Here is an 18,750-nt window from a genome sequence, read left to right on the forward strand (position 1 = left end):
GTGGTTGACGGTGAAAGATGACACATCTTTTTCTTTTTTTTAAATGTGTGTTCACAGTGAAGTTGCTCTGCTGCTGCAAAGCTTTGCACACATGAGACTAAACAAAAAGCAACAGAATAACTTTAAAGCTGAAAATAATAATTGTACACTGCAGTTGAACACGTCACTTAATTGAAAAAAAGGCATTTATAGGAACAAGTTGTAATCAATGTCATTGTTTTGGATTAGATATACAATTTAGATTAAATGTATTAATTAATGCATATAATATCATCTCCGATATGTCATTCCACAAAAGCATCAGGAAGGGAAGAATGAAAAACAATATCCCCAAATTCTCAAAAAGGTTTTTAAAAAAAAATGAATCTGTTGTTTGAGGATCCACATTTTGACTTTCAAATCTCTCATCTGTTCCTCATCCTTCCCTCTACGTGTGTGTCAGGTTGACTGAGTTCTCATCTTTTCAAAATTTCCACGAATCTGATTTCAACGCAAAAGTGAAACAATGAGATGAGGTGATGTTATTAGATACATTTCTGCATTTATTTGGAACTCTTCAACAGAAACAGTCGGACGTGACATTCTGAGAAAACCACAGAGGAAGAGTTACACAGTCATCATTTCCTTCTCCTTTATCTGAAATGCAGCTGGTTTAAGTGAAGAGAGCCTCGACTCTCCCGCCGGTCTGCAATTTGTATTCTGGCCTTGACTCTGCACCACTAAACAATCTCCAAATAGTTATTTATATGTGTATATATTTGAATATATATTTACACTTTTTTATGTAGGGGTTTTGTTATGAACATATTGACACAGTTAATAGGATGACAAATTGCAGCTGTAATGAATAAATTGATTCTGATGTTATACAGTATATCAATATTTATTAATCATTTTAGACCAACGTCAGACCAGGAATCATTATGATGCTGTAGGATTGTGGATTTTATGTTGATTTGAACAATTATGTCAAACATGGACAACTTTGATTGATCTCATTACTAAAAGATCAAATTATAGCACATTATTTATTAAGCGCATTTGAGCCACTAATCTGACATAAATATGGTTCTAAGCTATACAATTAGTTGGAGATGATTTATTAATTTTACAGAATCCTTGGCATAATAAAAACTGAACCACGGTTTCTCACATCATCATTAAAAATGAAATATTTAATTAATAAAGTCCATTTTGGTCCTGACTGGGTTGGACCAGTAAAATGGCAGCATAATAACCTTTTAAATACAAGGTTTTCTGCTTGTTTAAGTGCTTTTTGCACAATTTAAAAATGTCTGCAATTAAAGAAAACCCAAAGAAGTTAAAGGAAAATGTGCCATTTCCAATAAATGGCATAGCCAACAATGCTACTAGACTACGTCCTCAGACTGAAACATTTTGCTGCTTTCAACACGCATGTTCTATCAAACGTACACAACAATATGGTTTTGATGCTATTTTAACGCTACTCTGCATTGCTGATCCACTCTGACTGTACTGTTTGTTTGCAGTACTTGTCGAAGAATTCATTTGGAGGTGAGATCAATTTTTAATTCTGAGTAACTTTCAAAACACTGGAACTCATTTCATTCACTGAGAGTGTTATCTTATCTCATTTCAGGGGGAAGTAGAAGACCGACAGTAGATCTGACCTGCAACAGCACAAAGATCCAATTGTATGCATGAGTGAATGACCCCATTCTGTCAGGACGAATCATGGAATATCATTGTGTCATATACAGTGTTGCCACAGTGACTTTAAAAAACGAATCCGATTACTGATTACTAGTTACTGCTTTAAAAGTATCTTAATTACTTCACTGATTACTTGTTTTTAAAAGCAACTAAGTTAGATTATGAGTTACTTTTTAAAGTTATTTCAGCAGCCGCCAACACCACCCCCCCCACCATGTCAACATAAAAATTACAACTGGTTTTGCCCAAAATTCTGCTGATCCCTGCCTCCTGCTCCTGATGATACATATTTAACCTTTGACCTTCATTCTTTGTTGTATTTATATCTGACTCACGGTTTTATTATCACATTTTTACTATTATTGATATTTATTTACCCAGAGATGTAGTTGTGGTCTGTTGTTGCACTATTCTATTTCTTTATATATTTGCACTGCCTGTTCTATGAGACTTCATTTGCCCCCCCTCTTGGACAAATAAAGTCTTTGATTGATTGATTTAAAGGTTGGGGGGGGGTATTTATTGTTGACGATGGTTGGTTCAGACTCTTTGGTTACCTGAATGCACCGTTGGAGTTGGAGGAGGACGGAGGAGCGGTCCGTTCTGTTTAATAATAAAGCGGCTTTGCAGACAAGAAACTCGTCTTGCGGGACACAACAACAGCAACGCACAGTGACTTGGAGTAACTTTAATCTGATTACTGGTAGCGCGTTAGAATACTCGTTACTGAAAAAAGTGTGTCATATGAGAGTAATGTGTTACCAGCATCAGTGGTAATATATATGGGCTGTATTTCCTAAATCCAAAGCCAAGAGGCAAGTGTGTCAAACAGGTTTGACGGCAGAGTTTCCAGGTTGCACTGAGGAAATAGATTAACGTCACAAAGTCCCTGAGGAGAAACAGAGGTGGTTGTGAGCAATGCTTGAAGGCAGGCTGACCGCTGTGGTATGTTTACTCTCAGAGTTTTGGAAAGCTGGAGATTGGGGAAAGTTCAGGGGAAATTCCTGTCTATTAATCATGAGCTGGTTGGATGAACATGGTCATACTCCTATATACATATACTGCATGTATGTCAGTGTTTCTTGTCTGTCACTATACACTATATAAGTATAAAATGCGTTACCATAATAAAGATTGATTGATTGATTGAAACTGAGCGTTCAAACAAACGAATTGCAACTAATCCAAAGATATGTATGTTTGGTGTTTGATGTGTAGATGGATACTTACTGTAGCTTGTAGATGTGTGTGTGATTGGTTGTGTGTTGAACTCCAAGTCTGTCCAGATTAAATTTGTTCTCTTATATTCGCTCCAGATCTACAGAAAGACAACTTGGACAGAGTGGTCTAAAACCGCCACTCTTCACTGACTAGATGTGCCTGCACCTAAAGTGGAATAATTCATAATACTAGTATGTCAACAATAAAAAGACTGTTTTGTCTCAAATTTAAATGTATAAAAAAAAAACCCATGCAACTCAAACTGCTTGATTGGGTTTTGTCAGTTCAAGTTTCTGGTAAAAAGACTATCAATATTGTAATCGAATACATACGTGGCTTCTCAGCTTTACGTTTTCAGTCGAGAAGCACCGTCTACCTACTGGCTGAAGTGTTTGTTTGTTGTGAGTTTGGTGCATGCAGTGTGTACACACTGTGCTATTCACTGTTTAATCATGTTCATAAATTCATTATATATAATCTATGGATGGGTGAAATAGCGAAAACTATTCTATTGGTTTTTAGATTAATACCACATATGGAAGAGCATTTGATTCAACCATGACTTTTTGAGTTGTTTATTTTCTTAGTCATTGTTCCAGCAGACATGTTCAATCACAAACAACAAATCATTCATGAATGCATTCAGTTCTTTATTTTCTCAGTTAGTATCAACGATGCATGTGCAGCATGTTGTCATTTACACCAACACACTGCAAGAGGATATAACATTTCACAGCAAGAGTGTTTGTAGAATAAACAGTGATCACATATTTTTTTTACAAAAATAAATAAAGTAAATATGTTATATACATTTTGCCTTGTGTGAGAAGGCGTGCAGTTTGTGCACAGCATTGTCCGAGAGGCTGTAAACACTCTTCACGAGCCCATTCTTTGGGGCTTTTTGTGTTCTGGATTGAAGTACACAGAAACAGCCCATGAATTCATCTGAGGGTCCATCCACCTGCTGGGGTCATGGATCTCCTGGTAAATCTCCTCCACCTCCTCGTCCTCGCTGGACGTCTCCACCTCGTCTTCCTCTGAGCCCATCTTCTCGGAGCTCCACGTGTTGCTCTGGACGGAGTGGCACCTGGTGCACACCCTCTGGGGCTTCGTCGGGTGCATGTGACTGATCACCGCTCGAGTCTTGGAGCACGCGCCGCACACCACGAAGCCGCACTTGCGGCAGTGGTGTCGACGCTGCGTCAGGGAGAACCTGTTGGAGCAGCGCATGCAGATGGCCGAGGCCTTGTCGGGGATCCAGGTGACGGCGAAGTCCGAGGAGGCCCGGCAGCCCCCGCCTTGCAGCAGCGTGGCCTGGCAGTCCCTGATGTGTTCAATCCAAGCTTGCTTCTCCACAGGCGACGACGCTCCCACGTAGAAAGACTTGCGCGGCGTGCGGATCAACCATTGGTTCTTCATTTTAAATCCGTCCTCCAGCTCCTCGATCTGGATCTGCTCTGAAATGTTGACAAATGGCATGTTAATACAAAAAAGCCGAAACGTTTAGGCGACCTTTACTACTCAACTATACAGCTTGTTTAGAAGAGACAGCTGCAGGTTTGATGTATTTTTATTTATTTTTTTATTTTTTTGCACGCCTGCAGTGTCTACTACTTTTCATTCAGCTGGATTAAGTCCCGCAGAATCACAGCAACGCTCACCGAGAGGGATGATCTTCTGCTTTTTGTACCAGTGGCCGTTCAGGATGATGCTGCCGTACACCAGAACGTCGTTGAAGAGGAAAAAGACTTTGGGCTGTGGGCCCCCCCGGGGGCTCATCTTCATCAGTCTGCCCTCTCCGATGAGAACTCGATTGGGCTCCACTAACGGCTTCCCCAGTGGTCCAAAAGAGTGCTGAACTGCACAGATGCGTTCACGGTTCTCCTGCGCAAACGTGAGTGTTGCTGCTGGTAGTTCCATCATGCCTCTGCGGGTGTGAGACTGTGGCCGCTCTTCAGCCGCCAGAGCCTTTTATAGCCCCAAGCCCTTGATGACGCAACGGGGCTTTCCAAAATAAACCACGCATTTTGCAACACGTTTGAGGGCGTGAGCAAGATTTTAACTCAGAAACAAATGACACAAGAAGTTCTGCATAAAGAAGTAATGACATTCATTCTTCAAGAATAAGTACTCATCTGCGCATTGGCATGGCTGATTCTGTTGCTGGTTCACTGGATGCAATTTAGAAATATGGGTAAAGGGCAACAATCCATTTAAAGTCAGCAATAAAAAAGGCTGAAATGTCCAGAGGAAAAAAACCCACGCATGCACTGCTAAAATAAAAAGGCCATGAACAGGATTAAACCACATCCACACTCTGCATTACACAAGTTTTTGTTTGTATTTTTGCATTACATGCTCCAAATATTACCTTTTTTAAAGTAGAACCACATGAGACTTCCACATGGGGCAAATTCAATCACAAAAGGTCCAAATTGCACAAAATCGGAGTTTATTTTCTTTAGGTAATAAATACATAAACAAAGCACCAATGAGATTTTTTTTCAGTCACCAGAAATGGAGAAGCAAGAAAAACTTGACAACACTTACAGACAGCAGTCCCGTCTGACCGGTGGAACAGCTCAGTCCGGGAAGGAAAATGTTGTCAAACGTTTGCTTTTTGCCAAACCTGCTGTGTCATTTATTTAGCTGTGTCAGAATAATTAATATCCTACGGTAAGAAACAAACATGGTCAAAGCAAAAAACAAACAAACAAAAAAAAACCCAAAAAGCAAGGAGAGAATAAAATGAGATAGGAACTTTTTTTTTTTTTTAGTTTGGAGTTAAATACCCCTGTCGCTAAAAGTCAAACTATATAAAGCAACTTCATCCAACTAAAATATGTAACAGAATTTAATGAGTGAATCAGTATTTTGACTGAATCATGCAATGCTCAGCTGAGGTGTAATTACACAGCTATTTCCATGTTATTATGAAACACATAGAATTGAAGGGCCAAAGATCAATTCTATTGAGGTGCCATTGTGCAAAGTGTTATATTAGATAATTGATTTTCAATCATAATGAATTTTTGCTTTTTTATCCAACTTTGAGAAACTTGTTTTTATTTGAATAATCTTTCAATGAAAAAAAGTAATAGTTTTTTAAATGAACCACAGTACCAGTGATTTTAGATGCGACTTGGACTCACTTAAGATCTCAGTCCACACTGATAAAAGATTTCTGCTAAGTGTGGATACATGCTCCTCAGGGATTCAGGATATCAAATATGGTGTGCCCCAAGGTTCAGTTTCAGGCTCAATTCTTTTTGACTTGTCATCAAGACGCCATGCCATCGATTGTCTCAGCTATGCTGACGACACACGGCTGGACATTTCCATGTCTCCTGAAGACATGCAGCCACTTGCTGACCTTGTTTAGTTGTATTTTAGTTATTAAATCAGGGATGGGATAAGGGTTTATACAACTCAATGAGGACAGAACTGAAGATTGTGTTTTCGTTCCTCAGGCTAAGAGAGAGAAACATTACAGATATTGTATTTAAAAACATCAGATCAAGTAAAGCATGCAAGCAGCTTAGGAACATGTGCAGAGTCTGCCGTTTTCTCTCAGGTCAACACAGAGATGCTGATGACTTTGTCTCAAGTTGGAGTGATTATTGCACTCTCACCTTCAGATTCTCCAGAAGTTGAGGTGTTCTTGTGTTGACAAGGACCAGAATCCAGGATCACATTACATTGGTTCTGAAGGCATTGCATTGGCTCCCCGGTCCTTTTATTCACTCCCACCATTAAGAACCTACGGTGAAGCTTTCCAACATTCAATTGTGCAATAAAAATGAAGGTTGATTGATTTATTATCTAGTCTGGTTCACACAATGTAATAAATCAAGATGACTGTGGTGAAAACCTGAGTGACAAAGAGAAATGAACAACTCTCTGGAAACCAAAGTACGCATGCTCAATTGTTCCTTGAACACAAGAATGTCCTCCTTACCCTCGAGGCTGCACAGCTTTGTAACCTATACAAACCTGAGAGTCAGGAGGAAGCAGTTTCACTCTTTATCAGTGATCTGATCTCAATGAAAACATCTGCAAACCTACCATCAAAACATAAACCAGCATAGCTGAAGGAACTTAACCAACACAGTAACTTCACAGCAAACTGTGTGTCACATCAAGGATGAAAGGGAAGTGCTGCGTAAAGTTTGACGCTGACGCAGAGACCGGACACACATCTTCCTCTAACTTATACTGTAAGATGGGCACTGTAGGGTGTTCCTACTAAAAAGAAAACAAAACAAAATACTGAGACATCAGAATAAATGTCCAGTTTTGTGTCAGACTCACACTTTCAGGTAAAACAGTTTCTCGTGAATAAAAATCTCACATTTGGTCGCGAGATTTAATTCAAACTACGTAGAAATCACAAGTATTGACAGACAATAATACCACATGAACATTTTTTATAGTTTGTATCTTAATCGTCATTAACGTTTCACATTATGGCTGGAATAAAACTGCACTCCAAGTCTAATGACTCCTGAAAAAACTGATTGGATTTGTTGTCTTTCAGTCTATGAGGGTTTTAAAGCAGTCAGACGTAAACTTTAGACACTCGGAAGCTCGGTTTGATGCAGCCGCATGATTTTGCTCCATGTGACTCAATGATAAATGGCACTTGAGATCGTGGGAACAAAAAGGCCATGTTTTATGGAATTTTCCCCACATGTTGCATCGTCTTCTAGTTCTATTACGGCACTGTTTAAGGACACATTTTGATTTTCCCAGGTTATTGGGATGAGGAGGGAGGTGGCAAGATTCGGTGTTTGGAGATTTGACAGCTAATAACATAATTGCTCGACGAGTCAAAGATTTTGAACCAAATTTTTGAACAGGAGCGTCTCCTCTGTCATTTGATTGTTTTGAATCTGATATTATATTCGCCTCAGACGAGATAGCATTTGTGTGAGGGCCTTTTTTGGGTGAAAATCTTATTTTGAAAGGCAAATTGCTGACTTCCTCTTGGATTTAGGTCCGAGGTATCAGCATGTGATTTTTAGATCGATGAACTAAACAATTAAGTTTTGGTTCTTAAGTTTTGGTTCGATCTCCCTACAACATTCCTGCAGGCTGTGGTGGCCGCAAGAGAGCACATTTTGGAACTCTGGGGGTTAATTGTTACATTTTCATAAATTTTTCACAAGCCTTGGTGAGCGTGCCAATTTTAGCGAACTTTTGAGTGTGTTTAGACAAATTTGGGTCTAATGATGCAGCGGAATAAGAAACAATAATAAACATTACAAAAACAATAGGGTCCTTACCTCCAGACCTTTGCCTGCTTTGTCCCGAATTAACATCCCATTTATTAGTTTATTATTGAGTCAATGGAAATATTCCACAGAGGAAGCAGCTGTAGAAATTTGCTAAAACACATCAAAACCAAACAGAAGTACCAGGAACATGAACTGATAACAGTGAGGTTGAAATCCTGAAGAAAACAATACAGACATGTATAACATTTGAAAGGGCAGCACATACCAACACGGGTCCCTAAATGTGACAAAGTAAGGTGGAGGGATCATCATGATTATCAGCCAATAGAGACACTCTGAAAACAATGTGACAGTTTCCAATTTTGGACCATGAGGAGCTTTAATTTAATGCTGTTGTATGAAGGTCAACCAGTTGTTAAATCCACGGATCATTTGCTTTGTTTCCACATCGGTACAGTGAAGGTTTAACAGCTACGTTCAATAAAAACATGCAAAGTTCACTTGATATTTGCGACTCCGACGAAGCTCGAGTTAATGCATCAAATCATTTTGAAAGATGAATGTTCTTCTTTCTATATGTATCAGACAAATAACAGCACACACTGGACCAGTTTACACTTCTGCTTTGAAGACACTTTATTCTTTAAGGTTGTTTTGTTACAGGTTGGAGCAGATGTAGAAAACAAAGTACAGGTGCATGTTTAAAAAAAATTAAATGTTGTTGGTTATTTCTATACTCATAACATTTAAACTCAAAATGTTACAAGCATGAAAATCAGACAACTTTAAGCACTACAAGGAGGCAACTGGGAACGATAAACACTGGAATGCATCATCATGTTTCAGTGTTGACAGTGTTTCCACAGCCTTTATGTGACAGGAGCAGCTGTAAATGAGACGTTACGAATGCATACAAATTTTTATTAGGTTTTTCAACAGACAAATTCTAAGCATCACAACAAGGAGAGAAAGAAACGGGGGGAATGCATACAAATTTTAACAATTGCTGCCAACAGGCGACTGCAGTCACAGTTCAGTATTTACCAGTTCAACAGTCTCTTTAAGGCCTCCCCGTGCATTAAAAAAAACAAAACAACCACACATCTTTCACATTGTGCACGGCCAGCACAAGCTGCAATAACCTGGACGACTTGTTCAAGGAGATTGTTTTGATTTAATGTACTTACGATTCACTCCGAGACCAGATGGCTCATCAAGTCTGCAGAATCACTGGAGTACAAACACACTCATGTGTCTGACTGCGTTAGCAGGAAAGTCCTTTAGAGACACGCGCTTGTCCACTGCGCTGCACTTCCGACTTTGTTCGTACCAGCGGCACGTGTTTGGGTCACGACATGACACGCGATCACAGGTCGATGGTTCCCTTCACTTTGAACTTCTTGGCCGAGCGCTCGCTGGCTCGCTGCTCGAACTTGCTGCCGTAGATGTGCGAGACGAAGCCGTTGATCTCCACCGCAAACACGCTGTTCCTCTTTGGTATCACTGTGGTAGAAAGGAGGAGAAGAGGGTGAGAAGAGCCGAGCGTTGGTGTGAACATGGCGCAAAGTCAAATTCACACGGACATCAGGTGTCTTCTTTTTTTAAAAATGAGGAAAATTACAAACATGTAATTAATGAATCTACTTTTAAAACATTCATTAGATGCTGATGACGTGTAAATATTCACTGTGTGTTTTGTCGATCAACTCATTAATGTGACTTTGGTCCAAAATAGACATCCGGTGTATTGAAGTGGGGCACCAATTTGCTTTAAGGATGCTTTGCAGGAGCATAGGTCAACTGAGCATTTGTCACAACTTGTGGTTTAGAAAAAAAACACCAATCACTGTTCAGCCCTGTAATGTCCAACATACAGTCAGAGCACTGATCGGTGCAACATTTAGTCTCCTTCACTTTAGTCTGCGTAGCACTGTTATCATAGTATCATCATAGTATCAGTTACACGAGACAGATACATAGACCACACAGCTCATGTCAAAATGGACGAGCTGAATTCATTTAACTTATTTGAATTATCTCCAACCAATCACCTGGAATCAGGAATGCTAAATTCTCTTGAAGCTGGATTTTGTTTGATCGAAACTGCTGGATTTCAGTTGCAGTGTTTGTGTGAAGACCAGCTGATTCACACTGACGAATTGCACAATGTTGAACTCCTCTAAATGTTGTCACTGCAGTTGTTTTCCCGCATTAAAGCACTGATGAGAAATGTGATTAGTGATGGCTTCTTTCCAGCAGGTGACACATGTTGGAAACACGCCATCAAGCAAACAGCAGGACTGTAGCGCCAGGTCTGATGTGTGCAGTCCTCTGAGCCCATTTATACTGAGTGTTTGATCAATGAGAATCAATGCTGTGAAGATGAAAATCTGAGAAGGGTGAGAGTCGGGGCAGCTTGGACTATGGTGAACCATTCCCTGAGTTATGCTGCTGTGGATTCAAACTTTATTCGATGTGCTCATTTCTTTGCGTGTCCTTCCGTCCTCTCTATAAAGTCTGTTGCACAATCGCTGGCAGTGAAGCCGACAGCCACCTGTGCCTCTTTCACCACACAAAGCCTGAACTTTCCTATCTGACGTCAACTCTCATGTTGTTCGCCGACTTATATTTTCTCTTTGACAATCTCCTCATTAAAACAGGCGCATAAAAAACCCCCACAATGTCTTCTCTTGCTGTAAAAGGGATTTTTCCATTTCCAATGTTTTCTGGAGCCACACAGTGTTGTAGAGGTTTGGACTCTTGTCCCACAGTGAGATTTATTTCTTGGGGATCTTTCTGAATGTCCTTCACAGGTACTCTGGGTTCCTCAGAGGTTCCAAAAACATGGACGTTAATTTGTGACTCTTTTGTAGGTGTGAATGTGACTGTGTGTCATTATCTGCACCCTGTTTAGAAGAAAAATTGATGTTGTTTTTGTTTGCGCGTGGAAAAGATGGGCTCAATAAAATGCCCTCAGACAGGAAAGTTGCTAAATCAATTGAACTCAATGCAAAAAGAAAACAGCCAAAGATGGTTGACTGATTATTTATGCAGCGTGCACGCAAACATTGAAACTGGTTGTTCACATTTGTTGGGGTGCATTGAGATGGATAAAGGTATGTTTTCCCCACTTGTCACATTTCGGTTATTTGAAAATAAACCCTGGAGTTACCGTCCTGTTTGTGCATCACATATCGGAATAGTGTGAAAACTTCAATCTGAATTTGAGCATGCACCAACCAATCGATAGGTATAATATAGGCACCATCTGCACATAACATAGGTGTTCTTCCAGTTCTAAACAATTCAGACCAAAGGGCTCCTGGGATGTGGAAATATCTACATCACTGAAATGCCACGCAAACCTGAAAACTGTCCAACAAAAAACTTTTGCATGCTCGTGTGGCTTGATTTCAACTAAACGATGTTGAGCTGCACAACATTTATCATGAAACGTAAAAACATCGAGGTCCTTGAGATTCTGCGTGATATTTCCACTTTTTCCTGGGATTGTTTGATTTCTTCTCTCCATTTTAATGACTCGCCATGTTGTGTCGAGACAGAACCTTTGACCTTCGTTCAGTCTGCTGGAGACCTTTCGACCTACTTCCTCCAGGTTTCACGTTAATCAAATTAAACCTGCCAAGGGTGAGCACGCCTTCACTAATAGGAGCCAAACAGCCGGAGGCCACTTTCACACACCGACACACATTTGTACGTCCAACCTTTCAGCCTGTCCTCCTTGGTGATGAGTTTGAAGATGTGTTTGAACTCCTGAACGAGGATCCCAGTGGTTCCAACATATGATGGACATTTGGAGCGGACGACTGTGACAAGGAAGAGATCATGAAGCTTTAGCAATGCATTCAGTCACTTTAGAATATGTTTGTCTTCAGGTTCAGGCTCAAATGTTACTGCTTTCCATGAGTGCAGAGACAATTTGATAACTTTCTGAAGATTTTCTAGCTCTAAACTCTGTTAGTTTAGAGAATTTCACAGGATGTTAGTGCCGAGCTTTCATTTTTAACTCTGAGAGCTCAGAATACTTAGATTAAATGTATTAGCTGATGACAACAATTACTTAGTTGTGCTGCTATATGATGAAAGTGGACATGAAGAACTTCACTACTGCATTAAATGAAAAACACATTTAATCAGTTGTCTATCAGCTAATAAAATTTCCATTTATAGCTTGATTTGTGCATAATAACCGTCAAAACATTACCATGGGAGTATTTAAATATACATTCAAAATGTGACCAAACAATACGACTGCACTCAATACTACTTACTCTGCCCACCTCAAATAGAGACGTATATGCATGTTTTGCAACCGAAAATATCAATCAAATCTCAAACATTGGAGTGTTTTCGTTCTCGTCTGCATTGTTTTGTCTCGTCTTCTCTCTCTTCTAGTCATTATCCTCCTCCCGGTCTGACCTTTCGTGGAGGTTAAACATCACTGCAGCTTATCATTGACTCTGTGTGAAGTTTTACGTCGGGTGGGTCTCTTCTGGTTCTTCGAGTTGAGAGGGTGACGGTGACACTTCAAGGGAACCCAGCCGCTGCTATCAGCTGCTTTTGGGCCAACCTGTCCAACAAGGTAATCCCTCTCACCTGTCACCGATTACCCTTTCTACCGTTTTGTCGAAGCACGGAAAACTTTGTTGTGAGAAGTTGCCATTGAAATAATGTTTGCAGTGTGACGGAAAAAGACGTACCTGTGATGATGGCACCGTGGAAATCTGCCTTCAGGAGCTTCTGCTGCACAGACTGTGGGCTGCTGAGAAAGTAACGGCAGGCTGAGTGTTCAGTAAAAGCAAGGCGGCTTGTAAAGAGCTGAAGAGGTGACTGGACATGTATCGCAGCATCACGCCGACTTACCTTGTTGGCTTCAATCCGTTGCACAGGTCGATGATGTACTGCTTCCAGAGCTCGTGCAGAGGCAGGAAAAGTTCATATCTGCAAAGAAAAGATACAGAAACTCATTTCTGGTCCGCAATACTTCAGGAAACCATTTCTTCACACGAGGTACAGTAAATTGCTGACGCACTTCTGGTGCTCCGGCTTGATCTGGAAGATCTTCAAGGCCCTCTTCTGCCGGGCGTTCAGACCTTTGGCTTTCTTGCTGCTCCTCTTGGTGGAGTCTTTCTTGGGCCTGCGGTGCTCCAGGATCAGAGCCTTGTGACTCAGCATGCTCTCCAAGTCGTACTGCTCAGGCTGCTGGAGACTGTTCTTCAGGAAGGCCTTGGTGAAGGCAGTGGCTTTCGCATGGGTCTGAGACTGAAAACCATAAAATGGCAGCAATAATATTTTACTTAGCGGAAAAAAAGATGATTTTTCTCGCAAAGCACAAGAGCAAACCTGGTCTGCTCAGAATAAATGGTGGAGAAGTTGTCAACACTCCCTGCTTCAAAGCAGGGAGTGTTTTGGTTCTATGCTACTCCAGATTCCTTACGGAAACCAAAAACATGTACATTGGGTTCCATTTGTGAGTAAAACTGTCTGTAATTGAAGGTCTGTGATTGTGTATTTCATTGTGATGGATTGCTTCTTGCCCATTGTCAGCTGGGATTAACCCAAACCTTCCTGAACCCAGTTGCTTTGATAGGATAGAAGCAAGAAAAGGCTACTTTATGTATAGAGCACCAAAGAAATATTGGAAATACATAAAAGCTTGACAAAGAAATAAAATAAAATAATAAAAGGTCTGTTCAGGCAAGTCAAACCTCTGACTTTAAAGTATTATGTTTGGTAAACTGTCCAATGACGAGATGAAAAACAAGAATTCGCAATAAATATAAGAGCAATGATCTTTAATGGCAGCGGTGGTGTAACTCATCTGTAATAGAACAGACTTCAGACTGTTTCACCATATAAACACACTTTTCTCCTGGTTCAAGAACAAACACTACAGGCGTACGAACGGGGTTTTTAATGACAGGACTTCTTTTGAAGAAGATAAAACGGTCTGTAGGGAAAGTATATGGCTCATATATAACGTCAAGTTGTTCGTTATACATTATACACTACATATTTACAAACAAAATCTGTTGAATGAAGTCGTCTTAATCCTGGGACGGTCATTGGTCCCTTATATACCTGCTGACTTTGTCAGTGTTCCCAAGTATATCAACACTGCACTAAATAGTTTGTCATCTTATTTCAGTCCAGGATAGAAGAAAAGGCTGAAACTGCAGCAAAAATTTGCTTTTTTTTTTTTAAAAGAGTAATGTCAGTGTGAGTAAAGTTACACTACACAAGGAGACTCCAACAGTTTTTCCGAGTGGTTTGTGACGTAGTTTGTTTTTTGACATTTTTGATTAAACAATTTATGGATCCGTCAGGTTTCCAATTTCCCCTAATGTTAAACTGATTCCTAAAACTCTCTGAAACCGTCTTTCATCCACCGACAGAGGGGACCGTCTCCAGCAACATGCAATGAAATTGCCTGGATAGATAAGATGTTTACTAGTTAAGCCCTAAGTATTTGATTATTGACATGTAATTTCAAAGTGTATAAAAGGTGCAGTTAAACGTCCTCCCACTGACCGTTACACCAGCCATCTTCCCAATCTCATGAGGGATGGTCACTCGCAGAAGTGCTTCTGCAAAGAAACAACAAAAGAAAACCTTCATACAGTTTTTAATCACACAAAAAAAGTCATATCAATGAATTCACCGTGGCTCTTAAGAAAAGCACGCAAAGAAAAATCACTGTCATGCACGCACCTGTCTTTCTTCAAAACATTAAAATGTATGGAAAATGTATCCTTTTAAGAAGATTTTTTTCTCTTTAAAGCTGAAGCTCAGGGGGGTGAGACTGGCTGTACAATTAAATCATCAAAATGAACGTGAAACTTTTCTAAAACAAAAATTTTTAAGACGGTTAATAACATCAGACTAGGAAATTCTTCACATTACTGATAAATGTTAAATGCTGAGTTTCAAAGGAAAGAGTGCACTGTGCTGTCTAAGATGAGAGAAATACATCCAACTGGCAATAAATGAGGACTTTGCAGCCACATTTAAATATCAGACAAAACTCTGATATTTGCGAAACTCTGGTTTCAGACTTTTTTTTTCACAACACTTCTCAGTGAAATGATGTCAGAGGTGACAGCATATAAACCAATGCTACTGTCAGCAGCAACAAAATGCTTCCATCGAAGAATAAAGAGCAAGATTTTTCCAAGAATACCATTCAAATGTTTTTTTTTTTCCAAAAGTGCCAATCATATCCAGTTGTCGATTGTGCAAGAGGTCAAATGATGATCTGATGAAGGGCTGGATCTCCCAGCACGCCAAAAATAACTAACATAAATTCAAATATGTGTTAAGTCTTAACATCATGAGTCCCAAATACGAGCAGTTTTCACTTTCAGAAATCAGTGACAATACCTTTCCATTATACTGATTATCTGAGATGCACTAGTATACTGGTTATGTAATGATATGAGAGTGGGGTCAATAAAAGATTACAGATGATAGTTGATAAAAACCATAAAAAGTCATGAGATATAAACACAAGAGGTTCAGTTAGATATTTTAGTTGTCACTGTGAGCTGAACTGGATTGCCAAGTCTGGTTAAAAGTAAAAGTTTAACTAAATGCAAAGTCTTGGCTATGTTCAAGAAGGTAACAAACAGGGGTGATTCTATTTTTTTGGCACTCTGTGTTGTGTTGATTTAACATTTTATTAACCTTTAATTCTCACGAACAGACTGACCCACAAGGGCTGTTTTAGCTTTCCTATGTTCATTAACAACTCTTAATTGCAATTATCTGGTGATAAAGGAAACAGTACTTTCCTTATTTGCACGGTGAATTCGCCTTTTGCTGGCTAGAATAGCGCTCTATAAATAAATCCGCCTTGCCTGGCCATAGGCGTGTTCACAGTGTGCAACACAATGCATGCCGAGTTTGTCTGCAGGTGGGGTGACACCTGCTTTGTAAATATACGGTTTGAATGGCAGCTTTATCACATTGCAACAACTGTAAAAACAGCACAGTTTGTTTTAACAGGCTCAAACGTGACCAATGTGAACACTGAAACTCTTTCAAGCAACACTGCACACCGACATCACCCTCTGTAGGTGTGACCACCTGCATGATCCACACAAACATGCTCATGTATGTGCATAATATTAGCTTTGAATGTATTCTCTGGATGTTTTTCTACAACATACTTGACAACTCGTTTGCTCCACCACTTAGGCGTGGAAGTTCTATGTTAGTCATTGCTAGTTACTGGCTATATATCAAAGAAGATCATTAAGAAAGTCGTGCTGAACAGATTTTGCATGGTATTGTCTCAATGATGCTGAATGATCAGATGCATATAAAACGATACCCAACTAAAGTCAGAGGTATTAGAATGGACCTGAGAACTGAACCTTGAGGGACACCTTGAACATTAGTCCAACCAAGAGGTGGAAGACACAAAATAGAATTTGAGGGCTCTTCAATCAGTCTGCAAAGCTTTCAGAAAACAATGAACAGAGGTGCTCTGCTGTCTTCTGGCCTCAGTCAGTATTTCCAGACAAACAAGCGGGGCAACTTCTTTCTGCAGCAAACCTTCCAGAAATGTCTGCGCAGCCTAACCGGTCAGAAAAGATTTGACCAGACTGCCAGTAAAGCTCTCACATTTTCAAACCACACACTGGTATTTCACTGAACTTTGGCCAGAATTTCATTTAAGTGACAAGTCTTCAAACGCCACTGTCACTGCCTTTCTTTGGGTGTGTGTTCACACTTGTCACGTTTTAGATAAGTCCTGCAGTGATTAATGTATTAAAATAGTTTATTTTGCATGTGTGCACCCTGCCTTCCACACCCTGCTGTTCTCCAAACAGACCAAATGCACCTGAGGAGAATATTAATTTACGAATGCATTTCTATGTACCAGAACAAGGACATCTTTGTTTACCGTACTTGGTGCCCTATTTGTTTATGCAGTAATCACTTTTGATAATGTTATTGAGACTGGGGCACGTGGTTTCAAAAACTGCAATGAAAACTTTGAGTATAATAATAAAAAAATAAAAAAATAAGGCTGTGATGGGTGTAATAATGTGCTCCATACGTCTTTTAAGCATTTCCACAGTGAATGAAATGTTGATCATCTTCACATAAACCACATGAGCTCACACACTAATCAATCTAAAGACCTTCAATTTGTTGCTGTAATTAATCTGGCCCTGAAGGCAAAGAGAACCGGATGTGTCAGACATGACAGTGAGCTCCATGTCGACATGTTTTTACATAACATAATTAGCATCATCTGCACCTAAAGACACAAGAGAAGCATGTTTCTTGACTTATGAGCCGAGAGCAGCAACACGCCGGATGGAAACACAAAACAGCGTGACTGCATCAAGTATCAGGATTCCCCGACCTGAGAAACAACCGGCGTCTTCAAAACCAACTCACCTTCCATTATTGGAGATTATGAAACACGAAGATCCGTGAAATGACACTTTTTTTTAAGATTATACTTAAACCTAGAATGTTAGACACGTGTTTACGTCACAACAAACCACTTCCGCCTTCTTCTTCTTCGTCTGTTTTAGAGGATCCTCGCTGCACTCTCGTCCCCCTGGTGGTTATAAATGTATTCACACTCTTGAGCTGAACTCCACAGGGGTAAAACTTGGATATCCCCTCAAATGATCACATTTTATAAATAACTTTGTCATCATCTCAGCCACACACACACACACACACACACACACACACACACACACACACACACACACACACACACACACACACACACACACGCACACACTCTCTTTCCTCATACACGTTTGAGCCATTTAGATGCAAATTGTATAATAACTTATTTGTTTTTAATTAGACTAAGAAATGCTGAAATATAATGAAGAAAACTACGGAGTCCCTCTGGTGACATTGGTGAAAAAAATATTATTGCTTAATAACGCGTGGCCATGCGTGATTAAGGCGTGGGAACGAGATAAATAAGTCGTGGCCACGTGTTATTAAGGCGTGAGATATATAAGACGTGACCTTTAACTCATCATCATTGTTCCTTTAGCTGCTTGCAAACATGGACAAGTTTGAATACATTTCATTTTATTTCAATCTGGGAATGAATTACAATGATATTCTTCAGGCGCTTGCAGTTAGGCATGGAGTCATTCTTAGCAAGAGACACTTAATCCGGCTGCTCAAAAAGCATAGGCTCACACGCAAACAGTATGCGGACACCGGGGAAGTCATAGATTTCATCATGCACCAGCTGGAAGGACCTGGAATTGTTAGCCTTAATAATGCGTGGCCACGACTTATTTATCTGGTTCCCACGCCTTAATAACGCGTGGCCACACGTTATTAAGCAATAATATTTTTTTCACCAATGTCACCAGAGGGGCTCCGTAGAAAACAAAGGATGTGATAAAAATCAAAAGCAGTTCATTTATTATTTTGTATTTGGAGTGTAAACTGATTTCAAAAGTTCTCACTTTTGTAAATACTTATTTACAGTAATGTGAATACTTGTAACTTATGTGCATGTAAAGAATAATGAACAGACAATGCCTGCTCACTACAGTAAAACCTCAGGAAATGCCGCAAT

The 18,750-nt window shown here is 39.9% G+C and overlaps 2 protein-coding genes across 2 annotated transcripts; both read right to left on the reverse strand.

Moving 5' to 3' along the window:
* Positions 1 to 3,792: 3,792 nt before the first annotated feature.
* plekhf1 (pleckstrin homology domain containing, family F (with FYVE domain) member 1) lies at positions 3,793 to 4,836 on the reverse strand (the record flags this gene model as incomplete). Its single annotated transcript, XM_080520525.1, has 2 exons — positions 3,793 to 4,373; positions 4,578 to 4,836. The coding sequence occupies 2 exons, from the start codon at positions 4,834 to 4,836 to the stop codon at positions 3,793 to 3,795; spliced, it is 840 nt and encodes a 279-aa protein (XP_080376651.1).
* Positions 4,837 to 8,823: 3,987 nt separating this feature from the next.
* On the reverse strand, positions 8,824 to 17,693 carry pop4 (POP4 homolog, ribonuclease P/MRP subunit). Its single transcript, XM_080502335.1, has 7 exons — positions 17,586 to 17,693; positions 14,706 to 14,761; positions 13,207 to 13,436; positions 13,038 to 13,115; positions 12,875 to 12,936; positions 11,879 to 11,980; positions 8,824 to 9,656 (listed from the first exon to the last, which is right to left on the reverse strand). Exons 1-7 carry the CDS (start codon positions 17,590 to 17,592, stop codon positions 9,520 to 9,522), a joined length of 672 nt encoding a protein of 223 aa, XP_080358461.1. The 5' UTR covers positions 17,593 to 17,693; the 3' UTR covers positions 8,824 to 9,519.
* Positions 17,694 to 18,750: the final 1,057 nt, after the last annotated feature.

Source organism: Blennius ocellaris (genome assembly GCF_963422515.1).
Source record: "Blennius ocellaris genome assembly, chromosome: 1".
Lineage (NCBI taxonomy): Eukaryota > Metazoa > Chordata > Actinopteri > Blenniiformes > Blenniidae > Blennius > Blennius ocellaris.